General features: G+C 41.8%; 1 protein-coding gene across 1 annotated transcript in view; it reads right to left on the bottom strand.

The window, feature by feature from the left end:
- The window catches only part of LOC311209127 (transmembrane protease serine 11E-like), a gene marked incomplete at both ends in the record, with an annotated part of 39883 nt that overhangs the window by 22240 nt on the left and 686 nt on the right, over nucleotides 1-16957 (bottom strand). Inside the window, 2 exons of the mRNA XM_084286305.1 lie at nucleotides 8667-8785; nucleotides 9519-9640. Coding sequence (XP_084142431.1) covers nucleotides 8667-8785; nucleotides 9519-9640 — 241 coding nt within the window. The remainder of the gene's footprint in view (nucleotides 1-8666; nucleotides 8786-9518; nucleotides 9641-16957) is intronic.

Genomic DNA, 16957 nt, shown 5'->3' on the forward strand with positions numbered 1-16957 from the left:
ATGTTGAAAGGCATTCATTAGGTTTGGGAGCAAATCCTCTTGCTGCTCAGTACTATCACACTTCTGCCTGCCGCCAGCTTAGTCCTTCTACAGCTACCTTCATGCTAACACTCTTCCCTTCGTCTTAATAGCTCATTGGGAAGTAAAGCCTATTATCAGTGATTTTATTTTATTTTATTTTATTTTATTTTATTTTATTTTATTTTATTTTATTTTATTTTATTTTATTTTATTTTATTTTATTTTATTTTATTTTAAAGTTTTCCAACCATAAATAACTATAACGCGTTGCCTGATTCAGTGAACCCCTCCAGTACTTTACAGTAACAGTACAATACAAATTACTACTAATCACTTGGGTTAATTTTGTACCAAACTCGGTGGCCAATTTACATACAATCTGCTGAGAGATCCAGCAGCTGACTGTCACGTAGTAGCAGCTTGCTTGGGAGCCTGGTATATCCCCTACCCTGGTTTCAATTGAGGGGTTAGTCGGGAACTCTACCAAGGACTGAAGGAAAAGAGGGCAGGAAGATAGCTGGACAGGGACAGCAAGAGAAGCTGAACCTGGACCTGTCCTGAACCAGGATGTGGACACCACAATCCTCTTAGAAACAGAGACACCAATTACTCACAGCAGTGGCAACCGTAAAGCCCCACTGTTTGCCTGAGGTGAAGAGAATGGACCTGAAAGAGAAGGAGTGTAATAATCCGCAGGCCTCCGGCAAACCAGAAGATCAGAAACTTTCCCAGCAGAAACCACACAAAGACAGCATGTGTCATACCCAGCACAGTGGGCAAGGGCAGCGTGATCCTCTACATCTGCAAACATCAGCACAAAACTCTGCACCGGGGTTTAATCTAGCTCAACTGCTAAAGCTGGGAGGTGAGTAACCACCGACTGCACTACAGTGAGCTCAGCCGGACAGTTCTTTGAGGCATCGGCTGCAACAGAAATAACTGACCATGCACACTAGTTCCTAAAGGGACTGGTCTTTCAGATGGAAGAAATTAAGAAGGTTAATACCTGGAAGAATGTCAAGATTTAAGGTATCATGCTCATCCCTAGTGCAACCAATCTGAAAGGCATGTCACGGCATTAGGGTTTCATTACAGCCATGTAATAGCAGCAGCTGGAATTAAGGTCACCTGAGTATTCCCACCCCTACTCCCAGCTTTCAATTGCCCGTAATTAGCTTCCTAAAACTTTCACACCGCAACTGAAATTTTGCCCACTTGGGAAGGAGATTTTCCAAAATTTGGAGAGAAAAATCCAAATTTGGATAGAAACCCATCTAGGCCAAAATCCAGAGAAGGTTGCTTGTTTTTTTTTTTCCCCAAAAAAGTAGGCTTTTCCCCAAAAAAGTTGGTACGAAGTTGAAATAGAGGAATGAACAGCTCTTAGGACAAGGCTAATTTATAAAATCTAGGATAGATCTAGGAGAGATCAAGTCATGTATTCAGGTTACAAGTGTCCAAATAGCACCAATCACACAAGTACAGTACCGAAATTGGATTCTCCCTCCTGACAACACCATGTGTTAAACAACTACTGTCTTGACCAGCCAGATTTTGATCTCAGTGACACCAGTTCACATCTTGAATCACTTCATTCATTTAATTGCCAGTAAACAATGTAGTAATTCTGGATCATGGGTCTATAATTAAGATAAGATTCTATCCTTAATCACACACACTATCGATAACTGCCCTTTATTTCATTTTGAATTCCTTTTTCTACCTCACGTTCACATCCATTTTCCTTGTGCCCATTTTACACCTCTTTATCTGGTCACACACTGGATCTGAATTTGAGTTACTTATTTTGGGGGATGGATGGTGTCATGTTATGAGACTGCAGCCTTTGTACACCCTTTTTAGACCTTCTGCCTTGATTAACCAAGGTGGGGGGACAGGGAAGAGAAATCAGTTTTTATGTTTATTACTTGAGAAAATCACATAGTATTAAGAAGTTGAAGTTAAACATATAAGTTAAAGAAAGAAAGATGGATATTAGGCACACTGTCGATGACTGTAGCCATTCCATCCTAGAAATGCTGCTTAGGTAGAGCACACTAACAGCTTGAAATCTTACTGGTAGGAAAATCACTAAACAGCAGCTTCATGCACTACGCTGCATCAATGAAAGTACATCATATTTTCCTCTTTTTTTTTTTTCCCCCCCGCTCCCTGTGTTACTGTGACCTGTAAAAACAGGAAGAACTGGAAACAAATCTAAGCAAGAAAGCATCTAAGTTTTGAAAACAATACAGCATATGCCTCTACCAGCAGTCTTTCTTCCTTTGATTTTGATTGGAATTTACAAAAAAAAAAAAAAATGGTTTACAACTGAGAAGCAAGTGCTGTCTGTGAGTTATTTCCTCTCTCAGCATACAGCATTCCACCTATGTCTTTAAAACCACACCTGTAGTGCTCAGTGTAGCCTCAACCTCTAATTCCAGCGCCAGATAAACAAGCCATCAAACTGCCACCTTGCCCACTGTCACATTGCCACGTTTCCCACTTGGCGAAATTACCATGGAAAGCTGCTTTCTGCTTTGTTTACAGCCTTGATCACCCATAGAGGGCACCCTTATTGTGTCCTGCTAACCCAAGGGCGATGCTTCCACTTTGCAAGAAGTGTTCCCTTAAAATAAAGCTTGCCAAACAGAAGTTGTCAAATACTCTAAATTCATGCTAGGATTTTTCCTCACAGTGATCCTTAGAAATACTTTCTACAAAGGAAACAAGAATATTGCTTTCATCGTACAACATTATTTTGCAGGAAAAAAAAAAAAAAAGGGAAAAAAAAGGTAAGTATTGTTAGAAAATCTCTAACTTAATTTTTCATATTTTTTTTTTTCCGTTTTCCTACTACAGGAATAATTCTAAATAAAAATGCTACCAGTGAAGAACAAGAAAAACTTTCAGTAGAAGTTCTGACCTTTTTGCCTCATGTTAGTACTAAGCAAGTACTTCAGTGACTGTATGCAGTGCCTAGGAATACCCAGGTTTAAATAAGGAATAAAGTTTTAAAACTTGGGACTGTATCTGAAAACACTAACAAATTTCTTTTGAAACTTATTAAAAACAGCAAAACTTAATTAGTATTTGTCTGAAAAGTTATCAGAAAGATTTGGCTGGTGCAGCTACTATAATTTCTATATGATCTGACTATTTTGTCTTTGATTTTCTTCAATGTTTCAGGGCCTGAGAGGGGAAAAATGATTTACAAGGGCAGGGGCAGTGGGCAGGGAAATAGCACATGCAGCAAATGAAGCTACATGATACTTGTAGTGACCATTGCTTCAACTTGCTGTTAAAAAAAAAAAAAAAAAGTCAAGTTAGACTCCTCTGAACTTCAGCACACTCGCTTTCCCAGGACATGCTCAGTTATCACCTGTACATTAGCCCTCACAGCCTGGTTTCCCAGAGCAAATACAGTCTCTAGGACTGTTTCAAAAAACTCCTGGCTTGGGGATCTACTGCTGAATTAACCTCCAGACCCAGGGACCACAAGGTATTGATCAAGCAAACCACATGTGTCTGAGCTTTACCTTATCGGCTCTGTGGAAGGTGCAATGAACACCTCGTGTACAGTTCCAGTCAGCTTTGCTACTAGCTCTTGGCTCTAAAGAGACTGTATTTCACCTTCCTCTGTCTCCCAAAAAACACAGTTTGGCTCCCCAGGAAGACATGTCTCATGTCTGACTCCAAAAAGACTAAGTGGTATGAGACAGCAGTCTCACCTACTCATTGACTACTGCCAGAGCTTTCAGTCAGGCTTCATTCATCTCACATGGAAAGCTCAGCCAGTACTGCAGGCTTTGTCCCTGCAGATGGGATTGTAAGCTACTCACGACTCAAATCACAATGATCGAAAGCTTATAACTGGATATGAAGCAGAGAGGCAGCCTTTCAGTTACCAGAAGTGTCCTGTTGAAGGATAATCTAATTGACAAAAAGGGTTATCAAGAATTAAAGCTCTATTTTCCACAGAAACATAAGCGTCTACAAAGGAGTTGAAGGAATGATCACAAAAACTTGAGTAGTGTGATGAGGGTGAGTAAAGCCTGAGTGTGCCAATGAAACCTTTCCTGATCATCTGTAAGCACTCAAAAAATTCTTTTGTCTCTGGGGATCTCTTCGTGGGTGTTGAAGTAGCTTTATGGATTGGGCCTCTCAGCTCTCTCCAACTCAGTTCCTCGTCTGTACAGTGGAAACATCAGTGCCTGGGAGCTGGGAGACCGCAGCGTGCTTTGGTTGGTTGTAACTGGAACGTGCTGAAGCCGCTGAGATCCTGCACTGCACCACTGACAATGCAAAGGATGGAGTCAGCTCCCACTGCATCCCACCAGTGTCTTCTGTGGTGGTAGCAGCTAAGGGCACTGGATTCAGCTAACAAGCCCCATTTGTGGCCACAAAGTGTCAGGGAAGGTGCAGAGCTGCAAAGAGCTACTGGATACCAAATGCTGCCCTTGACAGTCCTTGGGATTCTCGCTCACCTTTAGCAGCACAAAGAGCGGGAGATCTGTATGCAAGGTTGTGCAGGGACGTGCCTGCCCCCCAACTGCTCTCAGAGAAATATGTCAACAGACATCACCTCCCAGGGGAGTAAACTGTCTCATTCCTTCCTAGCTCCATTACAGGGACTCATCAACAGGTCCTTAAAACAACCAAGAACAGGCACGGTCATCAGAACCATCCTGCAGCATTTCCTGTGGTATCACAAGAGCAATACTCAGCAGAGCCACTACTTCTAAACTAAAACTGCACTGATTCATTTCTATCAGGCAGGGCACATCTCAAGAGCTGTATCCATCAAAAACTTTTCCTAGTGTCCATAGATAAGAACGCAGAAGATTCTTTGTTCACTTCAAATCACTGAAGCAAGATGTCTGTTTCTAGAAGAGATGCCATGACACGGTATGGAGTTCAGAGGCAAGAATTACTTAAGAAATTCTATGACTTCAATAGAAACACTGGGATAGACAGTTTTCCAGGGAAAGTGCCTAGCTATCCTGTTAATAAAATCCTCAACCACTCTGCTCAGATCCAGCCAGGTAGTTTTGTGTTGCTTGTGATGGTGCCAGGAAGGGGAAGAGCCGAGGTACCTTGTAGAGGGGAAATCCATGCCACTCCACTCTGTGGCTTGAGGCACTGATGGTGACAAAAAAACACCTTACATCTCCCCCAGGCACCCCATAGCCAAGGAGGGAGCCATGCGAAACTCCTACCTGAAGAATATCCATCCATCACAGCCTGGCTTAAAGTCACACAGGAGCAGGAGAGAGTATGGGGTAGCGAACGGGTACATGTGCAAGTCACTGGTGGGCAGGGTAAAAGCTGCTTTTCTCTCATATCTAGACACTTGCCAGCCTTCTGCTGAGGCAACTTCTCTTTAAATGGTAAAGTGCTCATTTCAAGTCCTCTTCAACACACAACTCCTTCACTTGGTAGCAAAGACTGCTTTTCAAATGACCTCCACTTTCCTCCTTGCACACGGGGCAGTGGGTGCTGCTGCCCGGGATCAGCCTGGTCACTGAGGTCTATCTAGAGCTGGCTGTCTCAGTTCCTGCTGCACTTCGGGGTCTTTAGATGAAGAAGAAAAGCTTAGAACAGGGCTTTGGACATCTCCCAGATGCTGTTACTAAGAGGGTGGCTAGGGCCTTCAAGACACTCTTGGGAAATTCAAAAGCAGAATGAAGAGATTTTATGCGAGAAGAAAAAACCCCAAGCCTGGTGCAGGAGCTACAGAAAACCAGAGGTAATGGTCATGTAGGAGAACAGTGGCATCTAAGACGATGCTTGGCTGATTTGCACGTAAGCGAACCCACTAAGAAGTAGAGGCTCGCTGTGGAAGGAGCCATTAAGGCTGCAACTGTGCCTTTTGTACTCAGCTCAAGAGGGAAGGGTCCAGCACAGTGGATTTTAGGCTGGGAAGGGAAGAACGACTGGTCCAGCTAGAAAAACAAGGAGGCTCTGGCAGGCTGGAACATCTCTTCCCACAGTGGCATTCAGTCAGGTCTGCTCTTTCACGAGAAGACAAAGGGAACCCTTAGGGCCGCTTGTAGGAAGCCATGCAGGGAGCAGATAGCTTTCATCATCTGTTCCTCAGTCCCCCCAGCTCCACCCCACAACACATTTTCCAGACTTTCCAGTCAGCCCTGCGATGTTGACTGGTGCACTGGCTTCATCAGCTCTTTGGCATGATCTCGCTGCATTCCCTCCGCCTTCAATGAGATAAGAGAGTAGGGAATGTCGTTCACATAATGGGTGTTACTATTCAGCTGTGGAAACCAAAGCTAACACCAGAATGTTTTCTGCTAGTCCCAAGGAAGGCAAAGGATGACCTCTCTACAGGATCAAAAACATTTTTCCTCGGGAAACATCACCACTCAGAAGAGCTCCTTTCAGGGTTTTTCTGGGGACAAACAAAGGAGGCTTCATCAGGGAGGGATCAGAGAAGGGAACACTCGAAGGGAGTTGCACTACCTCAGGTAATTTGAATGCTTCTGATTATCAGAGATGATTCACTTCTGTTCACTTTGCACCAAGTATTGTGAAAGATGCTGCATTTATCTGCATTGACTCACTGTTTCACAACATGAGCTTAGGTATCGTTACTACTAATGACGACTGGAAGGCTGAGGCATCCAGAACTCTGAACCCAACTGGGGAAGACTACAAAGGATTTTGGTAAAACCAAACACATCAGGAAACATGATTAAAAACAGAACAAAAGAAATCACTCAACCCTTTCCACCTCTACTTACAAGGCAGTGTGAAAATGCTGCTGATGAAAGCGTAGGTGTTCTTAGGACAGCTGTCCTAAGAAGTCAAGAGGATATTTCTGTCTCTACAAAGATTGCTTTGAGTTTTATCACCACTAACTGAGTTTTGCTTGGGCAGAATCAGACTTAGAGAGCGCATATTGTTGTTCGTTAGTCCATGGAGTCACTTAAAAAAAAAAAAAAAAAAAAAAAACAACTTATGGACAATGCTCAGCCTCACCCAGCAAAGAACTCAGAAGATTTGAAAGACTGAAGTAGAAGCTAATGCCTGAATTAAAGACCACTTGAAAGAAAAGACACAGGAATGAGGGAAAGGAAACAGTTCTCTGTATGCATGTTATGGCATTACTTATCTGGTACAATTAACATGCTCTGAAATTACGTTTCTCAGTGCTCAACCAGTATTCCTTCCAGTATTTACTATCACTACTGTTGGAAGTACTTGACACCCATAGAGGAGACAACGTTTCTTAAGCATTAGCTTCTATTCCGGTATCTGAATTAACAGCCAGATTCAGAGGGCATTCTGATTGCACTGGACACCGTATGAAATAACTTCTTGGCTAAAATTAGCATCTCCTTGCCAAAGGAGACATTTAAAAAAAAAAAAAAAAGTAATGCAGCGGGAGAAAGGGATTCAACTTTACTCACTAAGTGTTCTTCCTCAAAGTTTTCTCCTTAGTCCCTGCCTTCCTCCCACCTCAGCAATACGTCTCCTTGCTCAGGGAGAACATTCCCTCTCCAAGGTCCTATCACAAGGTTAAAAGCCTGCAATTATTAGGTAACAGTTGTCAATTGGTAGCACCTAAGTAAATGCAGCTTATGTAAGACTCTATACACACAGACATGCACCAGAAGCAGATCTTGTGAAATACAATACAGTCCCTGGTAGGCAAAGGGGGCAGAAGGGAAACAAATGCATGAAAGGAGGACAACTCGACCAAGATCTCCAAGGCCCTCAGCAGTGGAGTTGGGAAGAGACGTTAGCACTGCTAAATCCTGCTTCTCCAGGAGAACGTTCAACACAACTTAGACTTTGTTAAGAACAAATGTCACGTCCCTAAATTAAATGACAGTGGGGAGCAAAGCATTGATTGTCCTATTAACTGAGTATCTGTGCAAGGTTGCTAAACAGGAGGTAGGAGATATGTATCAGACCCTAATGAATGAAATACAAAAAGATACAAGCACAATCACATGCTTATGGCTGTAAAGAGCTGAACTCTGTAATTATCATCTGCGGGGAAGTGGCTCAAAGAGAAAACAAGAAAGGAAATTGCAATGTATCTATTTATTTCCATAGCTACTGTATGAGCACCCTCTACTATTTGTAGGAGAGTTTCCCAACAAAACATACCAAAGGAGCAGGAAAAGGACTTGTGTATTGTTTTCTCAACATCAGCAGCAGCCTGACAGATAGAGCTCCCCACCCCGTAAAGGAGAGGGTGTAAAAGCATGCTTTCCTTAGAGACAGCAGGGTAGCAGGAAAGCCAGCAAGCAGTGCCAGGTAGCTAGCTATAAGGTAGGGGAGGAGGGAAATAATTTGGAGTCTGATGAGCTCTGTCAGTATAGGTTGGTCTCTTGCGTGCCTGATGCTGCATATATACACGTGTAAGTGCATACAGCAGACAGGCTGGGGAAGGAGAAGACAGAGAAAGTGTTTGCTGATGTAAGAGGAAGCCAAGAATATTGCAAATATCTACTAAATGGGCTAAAACAAGTGGATTTGGTCTGCCAGGTATGAACATGACCCTCATGTTATCCATTGCCCATGTCTGCTAACCGTGGGGGCAGACCACCAAAGGCTCGTGTCGATTCACATTATCATCACACAGTCCTAAATAAAAGAAAGGCACAACAGTCCCAACTTACCAGTCTCTCAACCCTCTCGCTCAGGTCTCTGAACTTCCCTGAGGTCTGCCTGGACAACTCGTTACTGTACCGGATATTGGTGATTTTTACGTTGCCGCTGTAATAGAACAGCCTCTGATCTGCAAGGGAGAGAAGAGGAACAGGCAATACTCACAATGCACCAAGACCCATAAACTTACTGAAGGGTTTGGGGCTGACTGCACAGATGTCCAGGGAGCGGTTAACCTGTATCCAACCCATTCACATAATTCTGAAAGCTGGGAACTCAGGAACAAGAAATCATTTCTGTTGAGTGAGCCGTGCCAGGTAGTAACAAAAAGCCCAGTTTCTCCAGCAGGTACTTTTCTGGCCGAACAGCAGCAGTACATGCACACAGGATCACAAGTAGCATCCTCCTGGTCAGCTGCTTTCCTTCCTGGCCCACTTATCCACACAACGCTGAGCACTGGCATGCAGCTGCTGGGGATCAGGGCAGGGGAACGGGGAAACACCATGGGTAGAATCAAGCAGGAGGCTTAGCTTGTCACTCGCTTAACAGAGGCCAGAAGGCTCATGTGTTGACCTCATCACAGAAGAAGATCATGAGGAAGACATGAAAGGAGTGAAAGCAAGTGAAAGGCAACAGAAACCACAGCCCTAACCACCCTGCACAGCAGGAAATGTTCCTGAGAAGAGATCTGCAAAGATGCTAAATGTGGATGGAAAGAGTGCCAGAGAAAACAGTGGATTTCCCCCAAATAAGCTTTAGTTAGACTGATGGAAAACGAACTCCCAGCACTGTGGGCCTCAAATAGCACAAGAGAGATGCACTTAACAGAGTCACAGCAGAGTGGTAAGCTCTGTAAAACTTACCATATGCCAGAAAATAAACTAGGAGACCAATGGTGATGGCTGCTGCCACTGCTGTTCCAATAACAATTAGAGCAATTTTCCAGGGCTCAAGATGTCTTATTTTGATGGCTGGCTGATGAATTCTGAAAAAAAAAAAAAAAAAAAAAAAAAAGGGTGAGGGGGATAAATATCTAAGAGATGTTTTTCAATTAAAAACAAACAAACAAAACCACAAGGTGCAGATGCTAAAGTTTTCTCCCTTAGTATCAACTGATTCTTCCCACTAGTATTAAGTGACTTCTCATCCAACACCCTTAAAAATGAAACCATGACTCAAGGCTATTTTGAAATATATGCTGACATATGCCAAGAGCCACAGAAAACAGATGCAGGTGTTTTGTTTGTTTGTTTGTTTTAAGGGCTCAATTAAATAGGCGTCCCACTAAGGACTTTCTTACAATCCCTGACTGGAAATTTCCAAGAATAAAACTGTTATTCTCATTCTTCAGCTAACTGAACTCTTGTACAGCAACGTAAGCAGCTTTCAAGAGGTTAAATAAGTCAGTTATCACAGACATACTAGTGCCTTTGCTCCTTAGTGCAACAAAACTGGAAAAAACAAAACATCCCCTTCATTTGTATAGTACGTTTTTATGCATTACCCGAGCTATTGAGTTTATTTGAGCATGAAAAGCAGGGCTGGATACACACGCACAAAAAGATAAACAGATTTTGGGGGGCCAGCATGTGCTTCCTGTTTTACTCAGGCCAAATCTAAAAAGAAAGGTTAGCATGGTACTGAGCAGTACTAGCTGAAGGGATGGAATGACAGGGAAGGAAGAGCAGGGACATGTCAGCAGACAAGGGAACACAGGTAGAAAGCGTAGCCGGACACTTCTCTCTGCTGTGCTCTTAATTACACAGGTGCTAATCCAAATTAACACAGTACAAGTCAATAGGTCAGTATGATATTTAAACAAACCTGCCCCCAAAAGGTTATTTAGAGCAAATTCTGCCTTTGGCTATGAACTCAAAGACACCTTACGATCCCATGAGCCATGTTTTCTATGATGTTATCAGCCATTACAAAATACAGAACAGGAAGGAAGAGTTTTTGGCAAAGAGTCATTCCTACCAGAGCCACCCACCTCACTCGTGCTAAGATGCACACCTCCAGCTCCATGTACAGATAGAAAAGAAGACTACAGGGACCCTCTCCTGAGGGTATGAAGGGATCTCAGTGAGTTCCCACATTCATAACAAGATAATATAGCTCACTTCTAGAACACCTCATGAGGCATAGTTTAAATACACTAGAGTTCATTCCTCCTATACTCTAAAACAGCTTATTAAACTCTCGTCTCATCTGGTTTTCTTCAAAATGCATCTGTAGGTCCACAGCAGAAAAAAATAACACCAAAATAAAATGGTTGTGTTAAGAGTTTGGTGAAGAGCAGCTCCAATATTATTTCTGAGCCTAGTGCATGGACGTTCCCTTAAAACTCTAACTGGAGAAATGAGAAATATGTAGGTATAACTGGTTAGGGCTTTGTCTCATTAACAAGAACATTTAGGAAATAGCTCGATATAGCAACTGCCTTTGATAATCAAAGAGACTTTGGCTCGTCAGTCGCGGTAGCATCTTTTCCTCACGCCTGTGTTTCAAGCCACACATTTCTAGACTGATTGACCAGTGGGCTCACAAGTGTTCAGAGTCAGATACAGAAAAATATAGGAAACTGACTCTAACTTCCTCATAAACTGGTCTTTCTCTCCAATGGATAATTATCTGTTACTGGAAAGCAAATAGGAAATGGGATAAAATAAAATAGGGATAATTTAAATATTTTGAGAAGAGATTTCATAAGCACTTTGGTCAGAAAATTGATTAAAACAAATCTAAGAGAACCACACCTTAACATCTCTAGTACTACTACATTTGCTCTCCGTGTTTATTTAAAACTTAAAGCCAGAGCAATTTAACTAAACTTCCAATGATCACTCACCGCTGTGGTGCCTGGAATCTGGTCTCCATGGAGAACATTTATTTATGGAGGCAGCCCTTAAGGATGTGCTACATGAAATCAGGATCCAACAGGACTCAGCTTATTGTCTGAGAGATCTCAAAGCCCTAGTGGGTGTAGCAGTAGCTCTTACCTTAATTCATTAAGTGAGTGGCAAGTTCAGCTTTAGTCTATGCTTTTTATTTTTTTCCTGTGTGGTGCCAGGAGTGCACGGACAATGTGTTTTGCAAATATTTCTACAATGCTTGCAGTAAGACTAAGTTGCAAAAATAAATAAAAAACAACCCAACAAACAAACAAAGAAAAACACAGCTAACTTGATATGACCCACTCACATTCATTATCTTAGTTTCATTTAAAAAAGCAATTTCCTTCCTCAAACTTCACAGAAAAAAAAAAAAAAAAAAAAAACACTGAGAAAGTCTTTCAGCTATAACGATCCTGGCAGAGCCCCAAACCAAAATGCTGGGTTTGAGAAGCCCATTTAAAAGGCTGAATGCCAACTCCACACCACAGCAGGTGAGTGAGAAGAAGTAACTGCCTATCATATCAGTGAAAGAACGGTATCAGACCAGAAGTAACATGGCTGGGACACGATTATAGAGCAAGAACATTCTATATATTACAAACCTTATCATCATTTTTGTGTAAACATTTTAATTTTTTATATCCTTATTCTTAATTTCTTCCCTTTTGAGTTCCATGTAGTAAACAGAAGCCTCAGTCCACAACAGTTACTTATATGTGTAATCTTATTCACTACATGACTTCCACTGTATGCATGAAACCTCTTTGAGAGCACCACTTCATCAGACTCTAAATTGAACAGCTTCTTAACTGATGAAATTCAGTAAATACATCATAGAAAGTCACTTAATAGAGGTGGGATTGTTTGGGGAAAAACTGAGATGTCTTTCTACCGAATAAGGGCTTCCCTTTCCTTTTAAATAAAGGCATGACAGGACTGTTAAAAGACTTGCTCTCCATCATAAATTTGTTCTAAAACCAAAACTTTGTTAAAAAAAAAAAAAATAATAATATTATGACTAGAATGTCCCTGATTAGGCTGTTTGGCTAATCTGTACAAACTGGATACTTCTCCATTTGAAAAGATGCGTGGACTGAATTTCAAAGCCAGGTTTTCAAACATCTGTATTGAAGACAAAAGCACACAGCTTGCTGAGTTGATACTTGTCCATTTCCAGTAGGTTTGAGCTGTATTCCTGCTCTGCTCTGTCTCCTAAGGTTCATTCCTCAAAGATTAATTATTACACAATGGGACACATTGTCAAATGAAAAGTGAGACAGTACTTGGAGGGATTCAATACACGAGAAGTAGCTATCCCCAAACTGAAATAGCTTTGATTCACGTGATGACCAAGAGCTTGAACACTGCAGAGAGCTGATACAAGTTCAACAGCAGGAAATTAGGTTCTCAGGTCAAGAGTCAAGCAGTCTCTGCTAACCCCTTGGGAACTACCTGCTCAACAGAGAAGAACAGGGAGTGTAACAGAAATACACAGCAGGATTAAAAACCCTACAGCAGCAGTCAGTAGTTTCCTTCAGGAGAAATGGAGATTTTAAGCCTGAGCAAAAAATCAGCTGAAAATCTCCCACTGACCTCACTGGGTTTTCTGTTAGGGTCCTTTCTGCTTTCCAGCCTTCATGGTCCTTCCCTCTACCTCAGTGCAGTAATCTTAAATATACTGCAGTCAGGGACTGGATTTCATCCCTTGGCAAAAGGTTGTTTGCCAATTTCAGATTAAGATTTGTCTGATTGGGAAGAGGAATGAAATGTTTGCTGACAAAGAGAAACAAGCAAACAAAAAAAGATGTAAAATTGGCCATATTAGCGTAACAATTTCATTTGGTTGTTCTGTTTCCTAATAATTCCTAACATATTATTGGCTCATTTCAACTGGCATTCTGCTGGTTATTTTCCTAGAAATGTCCACTGAGACTCTTCCTGAGTGGTGGCGGGTGATTTGAAGGGACACATTTTATATCAGTGTTTGGGCTCCCCCCATCATGAGCATAAAGCAGCCCCCAAGAAACCTCTTTCTCAATAAGAAACCCCACACCAATTAGCACAAAGCCAGAGGGATCCCTCCCCCCTTTATAAATTTTAAAAGCCACAGATGGCAAGGACACAGTGGTCAGCTAGTTGTCTGTTGACTTTCATTAACAGAGGGGTATCAAAAAAAAAAAGTTTCAAGAATTTAAAAATCTTATCTAATACCCTAACTAGTTTCTTATGGATGCCACTCAATTAAAATGTCATAAATACATTAAATAAATCATTCACATACTTGCCTCAGTACAGCCTGAAACGGCTAATTTAGGAAGAATTAGCAACTCTTCCACATCTCGGGATTAAAGTTCATTTCTTCCAAAGGAGCAAATTTAAAACCCTCTCCAGTGAGTCAAACCTCCTGCTTCAGAGGGAAAGCCCTTGCCAGGGAAGAAAGCAAGCTCTGACGCTTGTGAGAATTATCTGCCCTCCATTAGCTGCTGTGAGCTTCAGATCAGAGCCTGTGTCTAGCGAAGTCAGCACGCACTGTGAAACAGCACAGGCCTCTGCTTTGGCATGCAAGCACCAGCAACGTCTGCAAAAGAAAGTTGTTGACACGACAGTGCAACTACCAAACCCAAAACAGCCACCTAGAAGTGATGTTTTCTTGTGGATTATCGAACGTCCTTTGTTTATAGTCCTATTAAAGAAGCTTAGGCAGGAAGATTTTCTTGATAGTTTTAAAATGTCTGGTATTCCATTCTTATTTGAGGCGCGCTTTGAGGAAAATTGATGAAAAGTGTTTTATCAGCCTTAGTAATAATTGCAGCACATAAACACACACATAATAGGACAGTGACGGTGTCTTAACCTGTTTACTGGACATATGAGAAGTCCCAGTAAAGCAACTATACGTACATGACTCCTGAAGAGTTCTGCAGGTCTGATAGAACAAGACCAGCTCTTCTGCCTTCGTGATTGTGTGCGCCTGCTACAGCTTATATCCACTGAGAATCTGGCCCAAAGTATCCAGCTTTTCATGTAGTTTGGAAGCTCGCATTTCTGGCTGAATAATAAGTTTTTCTGTATTTTATAGCTTATATACAATAATACGTTGCTGGTCTGGGCAGATAAGCAGTGCAATGCTGTAATCTAGCAATGTTTTTTCACTGAACAGAGATGGACAAATTTCTTCATAGGAGAAACGCTGCTGAAATGAGAGAAGACTCCTTAGGCAAGAGATTCAGCAATTTTCCAGTGACAGAGAAATTTAGCAACTCCCGTGTTCTTTTCTGTATGAAACCTGTCCCTGTTATCATCAAATCTGTCCACAAACTACATGAAGTCGTCTGATTGTGTAGTATTGGAAGCAAGTCAAATGAAGCCATCCCAAGGTTTGTGTCAACCAGACTTCATTGAGAACACAGATCTCAATCTCTCTAAAAATACAAAAATGGACAAAGTACGTGATACAAACACAACAAATTAAAGGCTTGCCGCTGACCCAAAATGCACTGACCCAAAAGAGATTGCCTATGAAAAACTTAGAGTAAGGCCCTTCTGCAACACCCTCTAGTAGGAACAACAGAGGCCAGAAACGCAGCTGAGCTTACACCGGGGCTTGCTCAGGTAATGAAGATGACCAGATTTTAATACTCAGGATTAAGTTCTTCATAATTTTGTTTTTCTGTCTGAAAAGCTCAGAAACTGAGGGAAAATGGCAAGGAAACGCAAATGGTACCTATTCTGAAGTCATCAAATTAGTTCTGGCATATATCACAACTTCACTACAGTCTTCTGGAATCAGGATCTAGACCGGACCACGCAAACTGAGCAGAGTAAGTTTGTTTGATGCCATGCAGGAACATCTATCTCCTGCAATAATCAAACGCAACTCCCACTAATACCAATGGAACATGACTGTCCTTGCACCAGGGCTGGTATTCATTTCCTGCTACACCTCAACAGTCTGTAATTTACACTTATTTTGCCCACCTACCGGATGACAAATTGGTGCAAGTGCCACTGCATTTCCACCTACATATTCACTTTTAGACTAACATATACAGCACCAGTTACTCTACAACTCACCCTGCCAGAGCACAAGATCTTCACAAGGAAGCTGCGGTAGGTTCGCTGCTCCCCAGACCACAAGGCACAGCACGATGCAGGAGCAACAAGACCAACTAGGCTGTCCACTCCACCCTGTTCTCCTTAGCAGCTTTGCTTTCTGAAGGATCTTATGGAGCACATGTTCCAGCTTAGCTCAAAATGCTGTAGAAAGAGACATCTTGGAGCTGGATAAAGCTAACACTGAAGCGCTACTCTTATTACAGACTAAGGCACAGCGTGATGTGCTCATAAAGCAAAGGTTCACAGGTGCATACTCAGACCTATATCCCTGGCCAACAAAGATCTCTGGACATTTAACAAGCTACATGGGCTCTATGATTAAGACCAGTCTCCATCCTTTCTGAAATGTGTAAATATTTAGTTACCCAACGCAGATTTCCCCCACATAAGATTTTACCACAATCTAACAAACTATTTAAACAACTGAATCCTTTCCTAAACAGGATGCAACCAAACTGGACTTAGATGTTGTTTAACTACTGTCTAGCACACTGTTATTAAAATGGTTTACACCACTGTTGATATAAACAAGACATAGCAACTAGATTTCCATCTAACAAGAAAAAGGAATAGCTTTTCAGTTCTGCTATGTACGTAAGCCTCACTTATACACCTTTATATAACATGTACAAAGTGGTATTCAGAGCTGATGGGGATTTCTTCCTCACTGTCAGAGCAGCACAGTTTTGAAGGTATGGATGTTGAACTGGCAGTAGGATCTTTGAGTGTTGAGTACCACAAGCTGAACTCAGTCTTCTCCTGACAAAGTCAACGCTATATTGACTAAAACATTATTGTCGTTGGAAAAAGAGAAAAACACTTAAGTGTGCAGAAAGAATAAGTTCTGTCAACCCAAAAGCAAAGTTTCCATGAATTCAGGAGCCAGTGTTAAACAAAAAACTCCAGGCAGCTCACTCTACATTTACGATTGGATCCCTACTCTGATCTAAGAGATCATAGTAGAACATTGTGGCTGGGAGGCTCATTTTCGTAAAAATACTCTGAACTTTCCAGCAATGTCTATAACATTAAGTTACAGTAAAACAAAATTAAGAATATCTAGCATCTCTGACTGCATAAAATGTTTCCAAATACAAAACACCTGGTCAGTATCCTCAGAAACTGTGGCTTCTACTTTAAAAGTTCTAGCAACAACCTTTAACAATGAACATTTCATGGGTACCTTCTCCTTATGTAGCTATGCTGCCTTTGCTGCTTTAACTGGGACCCTTTGCACGGCTTGAGGGAAATAATATTGTACCTAGACCTGACTAAAAGGCAGGGTTTCCCAA

Source organism: Netta rufina, assembly GCF_964035555.1.
Source record: "Netta rufina genome assembly, chromosome: 4".
NCBI classification, from domain to species: Eukaryota; Metazoa; Chordata; class Aves; order Anseriformes; family Anatidae; genus Netta; species Netta rufina.